The sequence below is a fragment of the Peromyscus maniculatus genome, chromosome 3 (genome assembly GCF_049852395.1).
Source record: "Peromyscus maniculatus bairdii isolate BWxNUB_F1_BW_parent chromosome 3, HU_Pman_BW_mat_3.1, whole genome shotgun sequence".
Lineage (NCBI taxonomy): Eukaryota > Metazoa > Chordata > Mammalia > Rodentia > Cricetidae > Peromyscus > Peromyscus maniculatus.
The window spans coordinates 20,862,053-20,879,847 of NC_134854.1; the positions used below are offsets into that span (position 1 = coordinate 20,862,053).

The 17,795-nt window shown below is 42.2% G+C and overlaps 1 protein-coding gene across 1 annotated transcript in view; it reads right to left on the minus strand.

The window, feature by feature from the left end:
• The window catches only part of Asb4 (ankyrin repeat and SOCS box containing 4), a 42,392-nt gene extending 31,070 nt beyond the window's left edge, over positions 1 to 11,322 (minus strand). Inside the window, exons 1-2 of the mRNA XM_006986872.3 lie at positions 10,883 to 11,322; positions 2,710 to 3,009 (exon numbers count right to left, since the gene is read on the minus strand). Of these exons, the coding sequence (XP_006986934.1) occupies positions 2,710 to 3,009; positions 10,883 to 11,081 (499 nt within the window). The 5' untranslated portion in view covers positions 11,082 to 11,322. The remainder of the gene's footprint in view (positions 1 to 2,709; positions 3,010 to 10,882) is intronic.
• Positions 11,323 to 17,795: the final 6,473 nt, after the last annotated feature.

Here is a 17,795-nt window from a genome sequence, read left to right on the forward strand (position 1 = left end):
AGTGTGAGTGCAGACAGATCACAGCTTGCGTGTTCCTACCGCTCTTGCTAATAGAATAAAGATCTATAATTTCTTATGATACAGAATCTAAAGTTTAAACTAATATAAAAAAATGAGACAAATTTAAAACTCAGTCTAAAATGAGTGAGGAAGTAAATATAAAATGTGGAGGTGCCAGAGCATAGGATCTGAGGGAGCTGGAAAGCTGACCCATCCACAAACCCAGCCCACCAGCCCCCCCTCTCCCCCCACCCCACCCCACGCACCCCCAGTGCTCTCTCTCTCTCTCTCTCTCTCTCTCTCTCTCTCTCTCTCTCTCTCTCTCTCTCTCTCTCTCTCTCTCTCTCTCTCTCTGTTTCTCTGCCACTGTCTGTCTCTCTCTTGCTCTCTGTCTCTGTCTTTCTGTCTCTGTGTGTGTCTTTCTGTCTCTGTGTGTGTCTTTCTGTCTCTCTTTCCCTCCCTCCCTCCACTCCCAGCTTTTCACTTGCCTGCCCTCTCTCATTCTTTCTCTTCCTCCCCTCCCCCTCCCTCCTCAGGAAGCAGCAGCCAGGCTGATGGCCCCCCTTCATTCCCATGGTTTGAGAAGCGCCTTCTAGGACCTCAGTCGTCTTACTACACTTCTTGAGTAAATTTTTCTTGCATTCCTCCCCACGCTCATGGAAATGTCTACCTTTCCTGCTCTCCCTCATCTTTGCTGATGACTTTGGACAACATTGTTGAGGGGGAACTCATTGTATTTTGAATGGCCTCATCTTACCATCTTGGAAAGCATCTTTTATGGCATACTTGTTAAAAATGGAGATGTGTCTCATCATCTCCAGATTTCATCCTATCCCAGCTTTAGAAAACTGGATCCTTGAAAGCTTGCTAAAGTAACCCCAAGGTACCCATCCTCAGCAGTTTTCCTTTGGCATCCCTGCAGTCCTGTATCCAAGCTGCAGACAGTACCTTCCTGAGGCCTCCCCCAGCCCAGTCATCACAATCAGACTATGCTTGCACTGGGTTTTCCAGGTAAACTTCCCTCAACAGTCACCAGCATATTCACCCCCAAAAACTCATTTACACCCTGCCCACTCTAATCTATCTTCCACACCATTTCGTCAAACTAATTTCTGTTTGGTTTAGTTTTGTTGTTTTATTTTATCAATATTAATCTGCTTTAAGGAATATCTCATTTAACCTTGGTAGCTTTCCTTGTAGGTGGCTAGTCCCTGTTTCTCAGCAAACTCACCTCTTTCTTAGTCCTGTTTTCCTGCAAGCAGGCTCAGCCCTCCAACTTCTCTGTCAGTCCATCCCACTCTCCTTACTGGCTCCTCCTTACACTTTGGCTATTTAAATGTTAGTATTTATCATGGATTAGACTCCTTCTTTTTTATGCTATTGCTTCTTGTGTTTTTTTTTTTTTCAGATAATTTCTCATTGATTTTACAGCCTGAACTGGCCTGAAAACAGGTCATCCTCCTGTCTCAGTCTCCCAAGTGCTAGAACTCTTAAATTCCAGGACTGATTTAGTTAGATAGTTTGGGAGCCCTTGTCATGGAGAGAGAGAGAGAGAGAGAGAGAGAGAGAGAGAGAGAGAGAGAGAGAGAGAGAGAGAAAGAGAGAACAGGAAAATAAAAAAGGGAAACACATGATGGGATTATGTGCAAACTGTGGATCTGATAAAGGACTTGTATCCAGAATAACCAAGCCGCAAACAGTTCATTCATTAAAAAAGGAGCAAAAGACATAAACAGATATTTCTCCAAGTGAATAATAATCTGTCAAGTAAACATATAACAACATTCACATCATCCTTAAGGAAATTCAGTCTAAAACCACGAGACGGTGTTACATATTTATCAGAGAGCTAAACTTTTTGCTACATCTTACTTCATCGATTTTGGCAAGAATAGCAAACATTTGGAGTTTGCACACATTGCTGGTGGAAATAGAAAATGTTCCAGCCACTTTGGGAAACAGGGTATCACTTCTTATAAATCAACCATCCATCCCATCTTCTCACCCCTAGGTATTAATTACAAGGAAATCAAGTATGTTCAGCTATAGGAATCTACATGCAAGTACTTACATCCATGGTTCTCCAAAGTTGATAGGCCCTTGACTGAGGAATGTGCAAAGTGCATTGCATATCTACATGGGATTCTATCTGGCAAACAACAACTGCTTGACCCAGAGAAGTCTTGAACATTTTATAATAGTTCACTCCTAACTTAGTGTTTTCCCCTGGATAGCACTTCCCTATTTTATAATTAAAAATTATTTTGTTACTATTATATCCTCTGCTACTGAAATATATATGCATATATGTATATTCATGTATACATCTATACATACATATAAGTTAGAGCAGAAACAGTTTTCTCTTTGTCATCACAATACTTGATGCATAAGGGCTAAATACCACCCATCAACATAACTGAAAATCAATATACTTCTTGCACTTAAAAATTAAGATTCAGTGTGATAATCACTGGATGACCTCAGTGGGCAATACACACATACTATAAAACCAACAAAAATGTAAATAATCATGTCTATGATGATTTCAGACCTGAATCAGGCTGAATGTGCCATCACATTGCCTGAGGCAAGAAGAGACACCCCAAACCATGTGCGTATGAACACACATAACAAACCATGTGCGTATGAACACACATAACAAACCATGTGCATATGAACACATGTCAGCCACCCGGTAAGTCTTACCTCGAGACACCAGTTGCTTGGCGCAGAGGATGGAGTTTGGTGTGGTGCAGAAGTGCAAAGCAGTGTGTCCACTCAGGGAGTAGCAGTTGAGCTTGGCCCCCCGGTCACAGAGAACCTTCACGCACTCGAGGTTGGCCATTTCACAAGCCACGTGCAGAGGGGTCTTCCCATTGGGCCGGCAGTTGATGGTGGCATTGTGATCCAGCAGGACCATCAGGCACTCTACGTGACCCAGCAAGACTGAGAGATGCAGGCCAGTTGCCCAAGAAGACTTCAGCTTATAACTGGGCAGCCAGTAGCCTGAGAAGGAAAGGAAAGGAAGATTACCTTTGGCCCAGTGTCTCTCCCTGTCCTGTGGGGATTTTAACAAGGTGTTTTATTTTGGTCACATCTATAAAATAGAAGGGAAGATAGACCAGGAGTTTGCCCCTGGCAACTGACCAGATGCTCAGTGCCTTGTTCTGAGGACTGCCGTGGATCAGGCTTGCTCCATCTCTTGCCCTCTCTACTGCTCCTAGTGCCCTGTCCCTTTACTTAGGCTTCCTAGATCTCACAAGCACATTAGCTCACAACTGCAGTGTGCATGATTGCACTTTATTTTACAGCCTATGCTACATGAATGCATTCTAAGAACTTTTTTTATTTCAACTCATTTTAAGTTTGTTTGAATCATTCCAAAGCTTATAAATTTTAATCATGTCCATTCTTCATCAACTGTATGTACAGTTGTCAATGTGTGATTTGATTGGATTTTTTTTTTTTATTTCTCACACCAATATTTTGCCTGCCTGTTGGTTTATCCGGTATCTCTTTCTAAAGAAAACCATGGGGCAAATCACACATTTTTATCCAAGATTCCTTTAATGATCTACAAAATAATGGCAAAGGGGGAAATGATAAGTAAGGGAGGTTCACAAAATAAAAATTTGGTGCTCACACTAGAACAGCATTGTAAGGTTGTCTGAACTTCCTAGCAGCCAAAAACAAACAAGGAACTTGAATGTATGTGTCACACACATAACTCTGCCCAAATTAGGTACAACTTAGTCAAGAGAACAGCCCCAAGATCTAAGATCTTAGACTATTCTCACTACTTAAAATTTTTCTTCCTCCTTTCTTCTTGTCCAGCTTTTTGAAAGAGGGTCTCACTGTGTAGCCCAGATGGGTCTTGAACTCACAGCAACCCTCCTGCCTCTGCTTTCCTAGCAGTGGGACCACAGGCATGCTCTATCACACTCAGATCATCCCAAATACTCGTTATTCCTCCACAAGCAACTTGCAATGGCAGTTTCTCTAACTGCTCAGAAAGGAGCCGGTTTTGAGCCTGAAAGCCAGGGTGTCCTGTGCCTGCTCTCTGGTAGCAAAGATACCATCATGCTGTAGCTGGTTGGAAAGTCATGCCTGCTCCCGCATAGGATAGAAAAAAAAAATGATCCTGGAAGAAACAGCAGAGAGCTGATTAAGAAAACACCATTCTGATGTAAAATCAAAGAAACACAGGATGGGAAGACCATCCAGCCCAATCTTCTCATTTTCCAGACGAGAAGACGGCCACTTTCTCAGCCTGCTAGAGCCACAAATCGCCGGCTTCAGTTCAATCTAATGGACTGGGTATATCTGCCACATGGGGTTTCCATCTGTATTTGTCTTTGTGGAAATGGTATAGGTTTAGCTCTAAGCCTGTGATACAGATCAAAAAAAGTGGGGGTGGGTGGGAGGGAGAGATGTTCCTGAATGCATCTGTAAACATGCCACATTGCTGGCATGGCAATGCATTTGTTTGTTTATGGAGTTCTTTATTCCTAAATTCCTAGTAGCCCCAATAGAATCTTCCTTGCCCATTTATTATATGGACCAGTCAGTCATCCTTGGCTTTTGAACAGTCAGTCCCATCTATGTCTCTTATAATCATAACTGTTCACTGTGAAATTAGGCTCACAGACCACCGGATCCTGGAATTTCACCAAACCTAAAGTGGAACTGTTTCTAAAAATCCACTTCTTCTACATGGCATCTGTGTATTTGGGGGAAAGGAAAGCACCTTATCCGCTGCCCTGAGAGGGCTGACCACGGGGACCGATGACTGCAGGCTCAGGCTATGCTTATGTCTGCCTTTAATCTGCACTTTAGAACTTTGCTGGTAGAGTTGGAGATGGGGTCGGGAGAGTCTGGATAACTCAGCCTGCAGCAAAACAGGAAAGCAAGCTGCACTGAGCCGAGGAAAGACAGGCCTTAGCAAGGAGTCCACTCTTAAAGCCAAACTGGAGCACAGGTTCTCCAGCAAGAATGGAAATAAGTTCACTTATCCTCATGGAGCACCAGATCTGAGGTCATGTGAGCTTCCAAAACCAAAGATGGGGTGTGCCAATTCGTGTGCTGTTGTTAATGTTGATATGCCAAAAGACCAGAATTTGCTCATGCATGTGTGCCTGTGTGTGCGCACACCTACAACTACCAATAGTCACAGCATGCTAGAAGCAAGTGAATTTACTGTGTACACTAGCCTTTTCTCTTACAGCCCACTCTTCCCAAGGCATCCAAACCTACAATGTGATTTTCTCTTCGTGTTTACCTTTGGAAGGCACTGCTCTGTGCACTTCTGCAGAGGTCAGCTGCCACTGAACTGTGTGCTCAGGCTGCACAAGGGGAAGGCTGGAGAGGAAGAGGAGGATAGAGTCCACTGGGGAAGAAGGTACTGCCTCCTTCTGGGGAAAGCCGCTCAGATTCCCATGTGTGCAAGCTGCAGACATGAGTACCTGTTCAGGAAAGCTTGGCTTCAGCAAAGGGTTCAACGGAACAGAGGCTGAGACAGGAGCAAGGCTGTTCCCTACACATAAACCCCACTCTGGGCCCCGAGTGCAAGCCATGCACACAGGGATCTGTAGCATCCACTGTCATAGCTGCTTCCTCACACCGTGACATGTAATCTGCTTCCGCGGTTCATCTTCAGTGCATCACGTGTTATCTGTGCACAGGGGGCTCAGAGTCCTGGAAGAGCCTCTGTGAAGCATACTTAGTGTGGGTCAAAACAAAATAGTGGGACACACCCATTGAACCGCTAGTGGAGAGGCCAAGCTCTCTAAGATTGCCGCTAGACACCCACACTGGCTCCACAACTCAGGTGTAGCACATGGTGCTGTGATAAATATGGCAAGTGTCTCTGTGATATGCTGACTTGTGCCAAAAGCAGGGGAATAGGTAAGGAAAATGGGATTTTTTTTTTGTAGACACCATGGAGCTTTTCTTCAGCCATAAAAGGGAATAAAGTTATATTGTTTGCAGAAAATAGATCTGCCCGGAAATTATCACAGTAAGACGGTCTCAGAAAGGTAATACTTTTCTCTCTCATTTGTGCTACCTAGATGTCATATAGTATATGTAGTTATGATACATATAAGTATATATTCTATATTTAGTACAGACTCAATGAAGTAGAAATGAAATTGTTCAGGGGAACAAAAGAGATTAATGAGAAGAGAAAAAGGGGGAAAGGAAGACAGAGAGAACGGGTGGGACAGAGGGGACTATGTTTAGCATATCATACATACCTGTAAGGAAGAAACAACTTTAAAAGTAACAAAAAACGTTTCTTAACTCTCAAACTCCAATCTCCACCCCACCCCCCAAATTTGTCAAAGCTGCCTCCAATCTGCAGTTCGGCCCGACACAGTTAAAAATTGTAAAGAAGTTTTAGAAGTTTCACCCTTACAAAAACTTTGCACAACTAACCCTCTCGTGCACACTTCTGAAAGTTTCACTTAAACCTGAAACTGAAATCGTAGGTCTGCAAAGCTAGGCAGAAAGTCCCTCACCCAAGGAACTTGGTGAGGATGGAATGCTCACAGCCCACTTTCGAAAAAGAGCATTGGTTTGGCTCCAGCGCTTGGAGCGGACACACCTCTCTGGTTAAACTAAAGCTAAGCCCAGGCTCCGCAACAGTTATCAGCGCTAATGGTATCCAAGGAAAACGAGCCCCAGGCTGGAGAAGCCTCTGGCTGCCGCCAAAGCTTGCACACGCTGTTGCAGCTGGATTAGCAGACATTTACTCTGACCGTGTCCAGGTATTTACACAGCCATGAAAGATTATAGGCACAAGCGCGATTCTAGGCTACTAGTTTAATAACTAATATTCTCAGGATAATTCTCAGAGGCTTCCTAGAGAACAGGAGAGGAAAGCAAGCTTGAAATACAAAGTTTTAAAAAGAGAAACTTTTCAAGCACCTAGGAAGAAGGAAGTCCCCTGGGCCAGTAAGAGGAAAAGAGGAAAGTAACTTCCTAAAAATGAGAGAAAAATAGGTGAGAAAGAGATTATTTATTAAGAACAAAAAGCTCTCTTGATAACTTTGGACATCAACTGCTACTTAAGAAAGTAGATAGAGTACCTGGCAGAAACTTTTCAAGTGGAAACGAATTCGTTGGTTACTTTAATTAAAAATACGACTACCATGCAAGGGACCAGAAGAGGCTGTGGGCCATAAACAAAGTACTGAAAGTGTATTACACTGATTAATAAAGGGTGTTCATTAACCTTGATGGCTAGGGAGCTTCATACCAGAGACATAGGTTTGATATTCTGCCTGTCTCATTAGGGAGCCAAAACATACAACTGCAGAAGAATCGAAGTATATAGCTGGGAAAAGCTTTAAAGACAGCCTTGAAGACATCCGTCCACGGTTCCAGTACATAAGCTAACAGTGGGGGCCAGAGTGGGGGAGAGAGAGCCTTAGAGATTTCTCCCTCATTTCACTTTACCCTAAATAGTTTCTACTTATCTCAGAACAAACTATGTCATGAGATCTCTTAACTATTCAACTGTTAGTCGCATCCAGTAGTTAAAAATTCCCTTGGGTATTCATGATTTCTTTGTGTCATTGTTTTTAAAGAGATAATCTGGGGCTGTCGAGATGGCTGAGCTGGTGCTTGCTGCCAAACTTGAGAATCTGAGTTTGAACCGCGAGACTCACATGGTGGAAGGAGAGAACCACAAAGTGTCTTCTGATCGCCACAATATGTTGTGGTGTGCTTGCACGCAGTAAATAAATGCTTAAAAGTAAAATGATTGTCTAGTAGATGATATTTTGCTTGTTTTTCTACGCTTTTAAAACCACCCATCTCTGCGGGTCGTTCCCTGGGAATTGTCTCTAATGCCGGCCAACACATTCTGATTGTTAGTTTTACAAAGTGAGAGAAGGGGCTTTTTGAAAGAACAAACCGGGAATTTATCTGAAGATTTCATGATAAAGCTAAGAATGGCAGGGTGTGGGGAGAGAGTGGTATCTAACTTTAAGAACAAATGTTAAGTGCGATAAACTCCCGGCACAGACTGAGAATTCCTATGGAGGCTGCTTCAAGTGTGGCCTTCATTGGTGAAAGTTTGTCGAGGAGAAAGACCCAGAACAGCGAGAAAAAAGAACCCTCTGACCCAATACCTCACACTCCACTCCTCATAAAATGCACAATCTTTTAGGTGGGGGTCATCTTTTAATGACTGGTGCACTTAATACATTTTAGATTAGAGTCAGGGGATATTTACATTCTAAGTCAATTTCTTTGCCAGTGGAGTTCTGAGTTCTGAGTCCAGCACTCACACACTGATCTTGACGTTTGATGAGATATGCTATATTTAGTAACAAATTCAACCACTTTTTGAAATTCTGTGGAAAAAGATGTAATGTGTTTTAAAGGAAACTAAGATCACCTGAATGTTGACTGCAGACCAGCTAACCCCCTGTGGATAATAGACTGTTGAATACAGAATCATATTTTCAGCTGTGTAAGAAAGTTTTGAGGTGGCCATATCTGTTGCCCATATTACACTTTGCTTCATTTATTATGTGAATAATACCTAAGCAGGTATTACCCACTCCTTAAGAGTAAACAACTATGTTCCCTTTCTGAGAGTGGATAGGAGTGATGGAGTATCTCCTCTTCTTTTATAAAAGTGAATCAAACTGCACAGGGGTGTCTTGTGGACTTTTCTTGTTCACTTTTAGGAGTACAGCCTTGCCGTGTACTTAAAAAAAAAAAAAAAAAGAGTAACATGTAGCCTTTCAACATCCCCAAAGTCTGCTTTTACTTAATGAAAAAAAAAAAGTATCAGAAACTGTAACCCAGCCACACGTCCTTCAAAGCCACACAGAGGTGGCTCCCAGTCCTTTAGACAAACCCCAGAAGGAACTGACTGACTAATTAACTACCCAGTTGCAAGGGCTCAGTCCCACACTGTTCTGAGAATTCCTTTGTGAGGTAAGACATTGATATCACCACTTAGATCTATTTTACTTGGCCAGGAGCTGGGGCTCTCCTTACTGCTTCCACGCCTACCTTCACAGTGAAAGGGCTGGCATTAAGCCTGGAGGCACATAAAACAAGTTTCAAGTAACTTTTGAGAAAGTGAGAATTTTACCCTAGGCTATGACTGGAGGCAGAGTCTGACATATTCATGGAAAACAGAGGAAAGTTAGTTCTGTACACACTGTGTGTGCACATGCACTGCTTTCGTGGACAGCCCTGAAGATACAAACCCCAAGTCCTGTTATTTCCAGACAGACACCTACCTACGACTGGGACTCTTTCCTTTCTTTGGGGGGACAGTTTAAATTTCTGCCCCTGACTGAAAGCCACATTCCATAGCCTGAATGCTAGAAAAACAGTCATCAGCGTAAATAAAAAGTTAGCTCCATGAGGACCACAGGAATTAGCTTGTTCTGACAACTGAAGCAGAGGTTCTTCTCTTTTGGGGGCTCTGACACCAGGAGAAATGTTTACCAAAAGCACACACCTTCAAGTTCTCTTTATGAGAACTTCTGAGCCCTTGGGCTAGCTGAGAGAAAAGGTGGTCTTTGCAACTTAGTGTCAAGTAGTTTACCCTCTGGCTTGAATCTTTGTCCTCTTGCATGTGGCACACATAGAAGGGTTTTGTTGTTGTTGTTGTTGTTTTCATCGCCATAAAATACATTTAGCATCCAGATAGAATCATTAAATAAAGTCACAAGGTGCAAGCCATCTGATTATGCAGCATATAATTTTTTCCTTCAACAGAATCCCTTCAACTTTGTAAAAAAAAAAAATTGTATGCCTTCATTTTTCAGACAAAACAGCAATGACAATTTATTATAAAGCACACATAAAAGTTGCAGCCACTGTCCTCAACGATTTTATGCTTCCTCCAGAATTGCAGAGAATTAGCTAGAAATAGATGCTATTAGCATTTGTATCAGGAAATTGCTGACGCCAAGGATTTTGAATGGATAGAAAACGGGTTTATATATGAGCATAAACAACTATCCTTTCCCACCTGGTTTCTTTAGACAGAAATGAGGGTGAACAGAGTATTTCTTTGCAGTATACTCACCAGACAGCCTAACTACTTAGGTTTCCCATTAACTAGTTGATTTGAGAAATCAGGATGAGTGTGCTAATCTATTTCTGATTTATTAAGCAGGAGTTCTAGGGGAAGGGGACCTTAATAAAAAATTTTCTGTTCTAACTTCTGTTTTCCTAATTTTTTTTTTGTACAAAGCAGAGATTCTGAATTAAACCCTTCAAAGTATTTTTGATCTATTATCACAGCCCAGCAGAAAGGAAAAATAAAAGTTAACTTTGTGGGATTTCGACTTCAGCTTTATTCCTGCACTGAAACCCATTAAAATGATACAGACCATGAAGGTGCCTGTGGCACAGCTTTCTCCATTCATTAGCTCTGAAGTGGAGAAGAAAGCCCCCTTTTTCATCCCCACGGACATAGAGATGATATATCTGTAAGGAGCTGTTAGCACAGACTCAGCAGCCTGACCCTCAGCAGCCACCCTGCCACACGTACATCTCAGCAGTCTGACCAGAGTCAGGGGCATTTTCTTTATCCTGTGCCACCACAGTCGCAAGAGAAGTCCTAAGCACACTGTGCATGACAAATGCAAATACCCAGGGTCCCAAATTGCAGGCACAAGACCGGGAAAGAGCAGTAAACAGAAATGTACATACAGAAATATGTGCATAATATATAAACCAGCCCAAATGCATCCTAGTTTTAAAAGGAAGGAAAGATAAAAATTAGAAATAATTTCTAAACAGACACTAACAATAATAAAACTGCTTTGAAGACACAAACTGACCTACTGACCCAAACATTCATTTTATAACAATTTCATAATTACACCTCTACAATTTTTACCTTGTTTGTAAGATGCCAAAACCATGTTCTCATCTTCAACTTCAAACACTGTGTCCACATCTATTTGCCTCTGGGTTAAAATATCCTTCAGTTTTTCGAAGTCATTTGACTTTAGAGCATCCAGGAAATTTTTCTTAACTAACTTGGCAGTTCCAGCTTTGCTGATAGGGGCAATGATGCCGTCCATCCTCTGCGCCATGTGGAAGCCGAGCAGTGATTTATCAGGAGAGCAGCACCCAGCACACAGACAAGGCTGGAGAGTCCACAAACTGCCGGCTAATTTTATCCCAAAGTTATGCTGATCCGTTCTATTTATATAGGGATCATTTCAAACTTCAAAATATCCTCCCAGGCTCTCACTGAGTTTTCAGGTCGTTTAAACTGCAGATACGTAAGCAGTTCCCTTCCGCAGTGCGTGGTGTCGATATGAAGGAAAGCTCCTGTGACACATTTCCGAGCATGAAATGTCACAATTATTTCTTATAAGACCAAAGTGAAAGTGTAAGATTTAAAAAGCTCTTAATGCTCTTCATGTTTTCTCCTCGACAGAAACATCTGGTGCCTGGCTGGAGCTCTAGTGTCTTACTCTGACTATATAATAAGCAAAAATGAGAATTTGTTTCTGTTGTTGATACACGTGCTACTGAAAACCTTTAATGATTTTGTGAAATGAGCCTGTAAAATCGAGCCTAATTATGCACATCTAAAAACAAACAGAAGGTTTGCCAGTAACCTAGACTTGAAAATTTTCAATGTTCTGAAAAAGCAGGGTGGGCTAGTGGGGGGGGGGCAACATTTTAGGGAAAAAAAAGAACTTGCAGAAATAAAACAAGTAAATGCAACAAGTGAATGAACTTTACTGAATTCTGATTTTTATTTCTCAAATCAATTAGGAAAAGCTGTGTTTGTTTAGACAAATTACAAACACAAATACAGACTCGATATTACTTTTTACTGGGAGATTGTTGATTTGGAAATGTGTGAGTCAGGTATTCAGACTGTGTGAAAGAAAAGTGTTTGTCCTCAACTAATGTAATGCATAATCAATTGGCACGCTGTCTAACACATCCTCTTTTGTTAGTGTGTGTGTGTGTGTGTGTGTGTGTGTGTGTGTGTGTGTGTTGCTGGAGATCAAACCCAGGGTCTCACACAGCCTGTTTTACTGCTGAGCTGACTACATCCAATACCTCTAAAACTTTTATTTTAAAATAGTTCAGAGATATAAATAAGAGAGAGAACAAGAGACAAGCGGCGCAGAGATGGACAGAACACAGGAATCAAATGCAGACAAAGTTAAGAAGTGAAAAATATAATGAGTGATATGCAGTTCCCTATTAGTTTTAATTGCTTTGCTTTTTCAGCTCCTCTGTGTTAGTTTTTCAACAGAAAAAGTTGGAGAGGAAAATATTCAAATTGATTTACTTATCATCACTAAAATTAGAGAACTATAGCAAGTGCTAACTAGAATACTAAGTAGCCATAATTTACATATTGTGGATAGATTCAGAAAAATCCCTGCAGAATAATTAGCAATGTGGATTTTTTACATTTTTAAATGGTTCATAAGTCTATAAACATGATTGCAGATCAACACACCTTTTCACTTAATACACTCATGTGTAACATAAATACACAAAACCAGCAAGTCCTGAGCGCAAAGCTTATCAAATCATAGTGATTTGTATATTCAATGCCCAGACCTACCACAGAACAGTCGGAGCCCACCAGAAATGCCCATCACACACTCCTTTAGTCAAAACACTCGCTCCATCAACACCTTCCAACACTGTCCATTAGCTTTACATATTTTTGACTATTATTTGAATTTTAAAAGTTTAGTGATTTCAACTTTTGCTGTGTGTTTTAAAGTGATGACAGCAGCAAAGCTGAGTTCGAGAGCAAGGGGCATAGAGTGAAGAGGGAGATTGAGAGACCGGAAGTGTTTGTTCAGCCGTGGGGCAGTCTCGAGTGGGCCATCACCACGACTTCCCGCTTTGCTGAACTTACATTAAGACTCTATGAGGGAGCTGCATGAACTTACCGTTTCTTCAGCAAATGCGTACTGAGGACCTACTGTGTGACCATTACTTACCAAGGGCAATGGAAACAGAATAATGAGAAAAACAGACATCTCCACCGAGGTGGACTTTGGTGTGTTAATGGCTTAGACGGTGCCGCCAGCACCTCTATGATTCTCCATTGCCTGTCCAGTGGATTTTTTTTCCCCCACAAAGTTGCAAACTTTTTAAATGTCATACAGAATCTCTGGTTTGTGACATTTAAATTGATCAGATCCCCTCTCACCGGTATCCCCCATTTTACTTGGCAGTAAAGTAAAGGGCAATTTAATTTTATTCCAAACAAGTATGTTTAATCTGACCCAAATATATAGCAATCTCTTTAGATAAGGAGTCACTATACCAGAAATTAACTACATTTTTGAGAGTTCTGACTTTCCCTGTAAAGGGACGTCCAGCAAGAAGTGTTAAGTGCAGAAACAATATTTAGAACACTAATATTTAACAACCAGCATAGCAGACTCTATGCCATAAATTACCAGTATGACCAGACTCGGGTGAAGCTGGAGAACAAAGAAGCCCTGAATGGGTCCATTGTCTTCTGGACCCTCATCCCTGAACTCTATGCAGGGTGACAGAGTATCTCCCATTAACTGGCTCTTACTTGGTTTTATTCACATTATAGCCTCTGCTGGTCATGGAGTACATGGTTCTAGTCCCTTGCCTCTAGTTATGAGGTCCTCGTCCATGCTAGCCACATTGGCTACTTTCGTACAACCAGTTATTGGCCAGTCCAGAAGCTATGTGGCTTTTCTCCAGAAACACAATCACTCCTGCAACCTCTCACCCCCCCACCATATATGGGGACCGTGAAGAACTAGCACACTGAGGAATGTGGGCAGGGATGAGAATGGGGTCATTAACCTCTGCATCAACTGCTATCTCTGCTCGTAATCCAGCAAGACTCCAGCCTTCCTGGCGAGCAAAGTCCAATCTGAGACTGTTAATTCCTCTGTAACCTCTGCTTTTTCTCTCGGGGTTAACTAGACCATTGATCTCCCTCCAAAGATAGAGGGTTTATCATTGCCTTGTGGAAGAAATGTTATCATTTGGCATCCTCCCCCACACCCACCAGCCCCAGTCCTTGTTTTCAAAAAAAAAAAAAAAAGAAGAAGTTTCAAGTTCCTTTGGTTAAATAACTCAAAAAAGTTGTTCAGTTGTTCCTTCTGCTACTGTGGCCACTGTGTTTTGGTTCGGTTTGGTGTCGGTGCTGAGGACCGAATGTGCAATCTCTTGCATGCTCGGCCAGTGTCCTCCAAACCCCCACCCTCCAAACCCTCATTTTGTTACTACCCGATGTATATGACTTTTGTCTTTCTAAAAGTCCAGTTTCACAGCTGTAAAAAGTAAATGGGTCTCTGTGAAATACTTGGAGAAAGCAAAGTTTCTGTGAAGAAACAGATGAAATTAAAGAAGTTATTTCTACCATTCTGCTAAAAGTGAATTATTGACTGATTTATCCAAAAAATTAAGAATAAAATTCAGAGAAAAATCAAAGTCATTGCAGTGTATCTGGAATATTGTGACTAATGGGAAAAAAAAGAAAAACCAACCTGAGACCTACCATCATCATCTAGACTTAGCTTCAAATAGCCATCCCTTGGGTCACAGGAGACCACATTGTAAAGTGGCCACGTTTCATGCCATCTAGTCTGGCCTTTCAGAATCACCCCTCTCTTGGGCTCCTAAAATCAAAACTCCATTGTGAACAATGTGTTTTTTTATTGGTGTTCAAAACATGCCTAGGACAGTACAGTGTCCTCTAGTCTTGATGGCAGGAAGAACTTCTGACACATCAGTGATGTAGAAGCAAGTGGACCCAAGACCCCCTTGCACTCTCTGGGGTCCTGAGCAGCAGGAACAAAGGCCCAGGTGCTTGTTTTCTCAATACCTGTGTATAACACAAGCTATCCACTGTGTGTCGTCTTCAGAATACAAACGGCTCCTTGGTTTATTATGACATTTCAAAAGATGGATTTAACACTACTGGGCTACAATTGCTAAATGCAACCACAGGGAAGAAATAAGAAGCCAGACTCCTAAAACATATTTTCAGAAACTAGAATTTCTATGATAACAGAATCCCCTGGGCCTCTCTGACTTTCCAGCAGATGAATCAGAATACCCTTGCTATGGGCTCACTGCTATGCATTCTGAGATTGCCTGGTAATCCCGTTCTTCTTATCTGTCATACTTAAGGGGCTGTATAAAATCTCAGGACACACTGTATTGTTTTGTTTGTCATTATTTCATATATTTTTCATGTGAAAACTTTGTACAGAGATACTTTTAGCTGTATAAATAATGTGCATTAATAGGTAACACCAGCAAGCACAGAGGAAAATTCCAGTTGTAACATGGGTTTCAGCAGAGATTGGTTCCAAAAGCTTTCTGTATCAACAGGCAAATGGTTTAGTACTGTAATTGAAATCATTGCCGTTATTTGTAACACAGAAACCAGGAAAACTAAGAACCAACAGTTATATGAAACTCTGCACGGATAAATGGCAAAGAAATTGCAGGTTGGTCTTTTTTTTTTTTCTACCTAACAAATAGTCCCAAAATGTGTTGGCTTAACGCAACCTTGTAATCATTTATAATCTCTCATGGGTCAGAGCACAATGGAAAGGCTTTTCTTGGCTCTGTGATGTTTGAGACCTCAGATGATGAAAGACTTGGAGGCCAAGGGTTAGCTGATTGCCTTTCAAACTGACTTGGTCAGTTAACCAACAGGTTAGTGCTGGTGGGGGGCTTTCTGTGCACACAGTCTCTCCAAGAGCCTGTTTGAATATCCTCCCAACATGGTGGTTGGCTTCTCCTAGGATGGAGGATAAAGGAAATGTCAGAATGGGTCTTGCTGGCTGTTTAGGGGCAGAGCTTTCTGGGCCAAAGCAACAGGTTCTGAACCCTAATTTCTGGACAAGAGGATGCAAAGGGGACATCCTCATTCACGGATCTCCATCTCTCCGAAGAGATCTCTTTGTAGTAAAGTTTAAGAGTGTGACTGATAGGCAACTGTTTTATTTCCTTTCCTCTTGGACCCAAGCTCAGTTCTCTCCAGGCTGCCTGGACCAACATCCTGAAAGTTACTATGTCCCAGACTTAGTACACACTAGCTTCTCCAATATTGGAAACAGTGATGGATTTTTCCTTTTCCATAGAGAGCAATAAAGTACAGAGGTTCTCCCACATACCCAGGTATTAGATATGAAAATAAAACAAACAAAACCAAAAATTCAAACCATCTTGGAATTTCAGTTGCCTGTCTGGAAGGAACACAGACTGTCTGAAGGAAGACAGACATTCCCTGATCTGGAGGCAGTGGTAGAGTTACAGCTAAACTTTGTAACAATACTTATCAGTTCCTCCGACTGAGCACACCAGCTCATGAGAATAATTCCCAGACTTGTAACAAACAAATGACTCAATGCACAGCAGGGGCTTTGTACACGGACAGGCACTACAAAAGAGTTGCCGATTGTCCCCTGTCCCCAGCTCACAGAACAGCATGACTCTCCTGAGAAAGATAGGTAGTTGATGGGAGTGGGGGCCCAAGACAGTGTCCCTGGCTCGCGTACTTCAAATATTCAGAACACAAAATTCAAGAATTTCCTCTTCCCTGTACTTTAAAATACTCCCTCCTCGCTGGATATAGTATCTTGAGCACCGGCAAAGGTTAGTATTATTTTACAAAGGCGGGCAGCATCTTACAGACCGCACTGGTCGGCTGGCTGCGTCAGGTTTCGCCTTCTGCCAGTTGGGGGCGCTAGAAGAACTTCTAAGCCACCTCCAGCTCTCCAGTTCGGCTCATCTCTGGGGTCTAAATTACAAACTGGAAGCCTGTGTGTTTCTCATAAAAGTCTATTAAACGGTTCCCACAAATGACTGAAATGGTTGTTTTGTAAACGGCAGGATCTAAAGTCCCGCTCGTGCGCCTTTCCTCTTAGAACTCTCTGTGAGTGGACTGGCAGTCCTCTCTTCGGAACACTGAAGCGATCACTTAGTTGAGGCTGCCTGCTTCTCGGAACTGGTTTCCAGACCATCTGCCTTTCATATAGGAGCATTCAAACTGCATTTGTAACTAATTCCCTTGAGCGTTTCCGGGGGCTCTTGGTTCCTGGCACAATGCTACATTTTCCCTTTCAAAACCCATCTTTAATGGGTGATGGACGTCAGAATAGCTAGATTGACACAAACAATAGCCAAGCATTGGTCCACCTGAATTTTTCCTCCACCTAAATTTTGACAGACTACATTTAATGTCCTCTTTGACTGCAAAAGGCCGGGTCCTTGAGACAAAGCATGTCCGAGGCGGCAGTGGGGGCATCAGCTGTGTGCGGGGTCTCCTAGCAACTGCCCTTCCAGCCTGGTTTAAACACCAGCACCAGCTTGTTTTTCCACCCTCACGCCGGCACACACTTCACAAAATCAGCTCATGGGAATAATTCGCCATAATTCTGTCTCAATCAAAACATTGACCCCACAATTGTACACCAGGCAGCTTTTGCATTCTCCCTTTACTTCTGGCAAAATTTTGAAGCCAAACTATAGTTAGGGAAGAAAACTGCCCTTCTTTTTCATGTGGCAAAGAAATCGGGCTGGCTTCTAAACTGTCTTTTCAAGATTCCAAAACGCCCTTTAACGCCCAGAGTTCACAGAAGCCCAAGGAGCTGTTTGCAAAGATCCATCGATTTGACTTTACATTTTGGTATAATACTTTACATATTCTGCTGAATATAAAGTAGAATCTGCATTCTTGCAGAGAGATGGGGGCGGGGGAGCGTGTCATGCAATGAAGCTGCAGAGCTGGGGGAGGGGTGGGGAGCAGGGTCGCA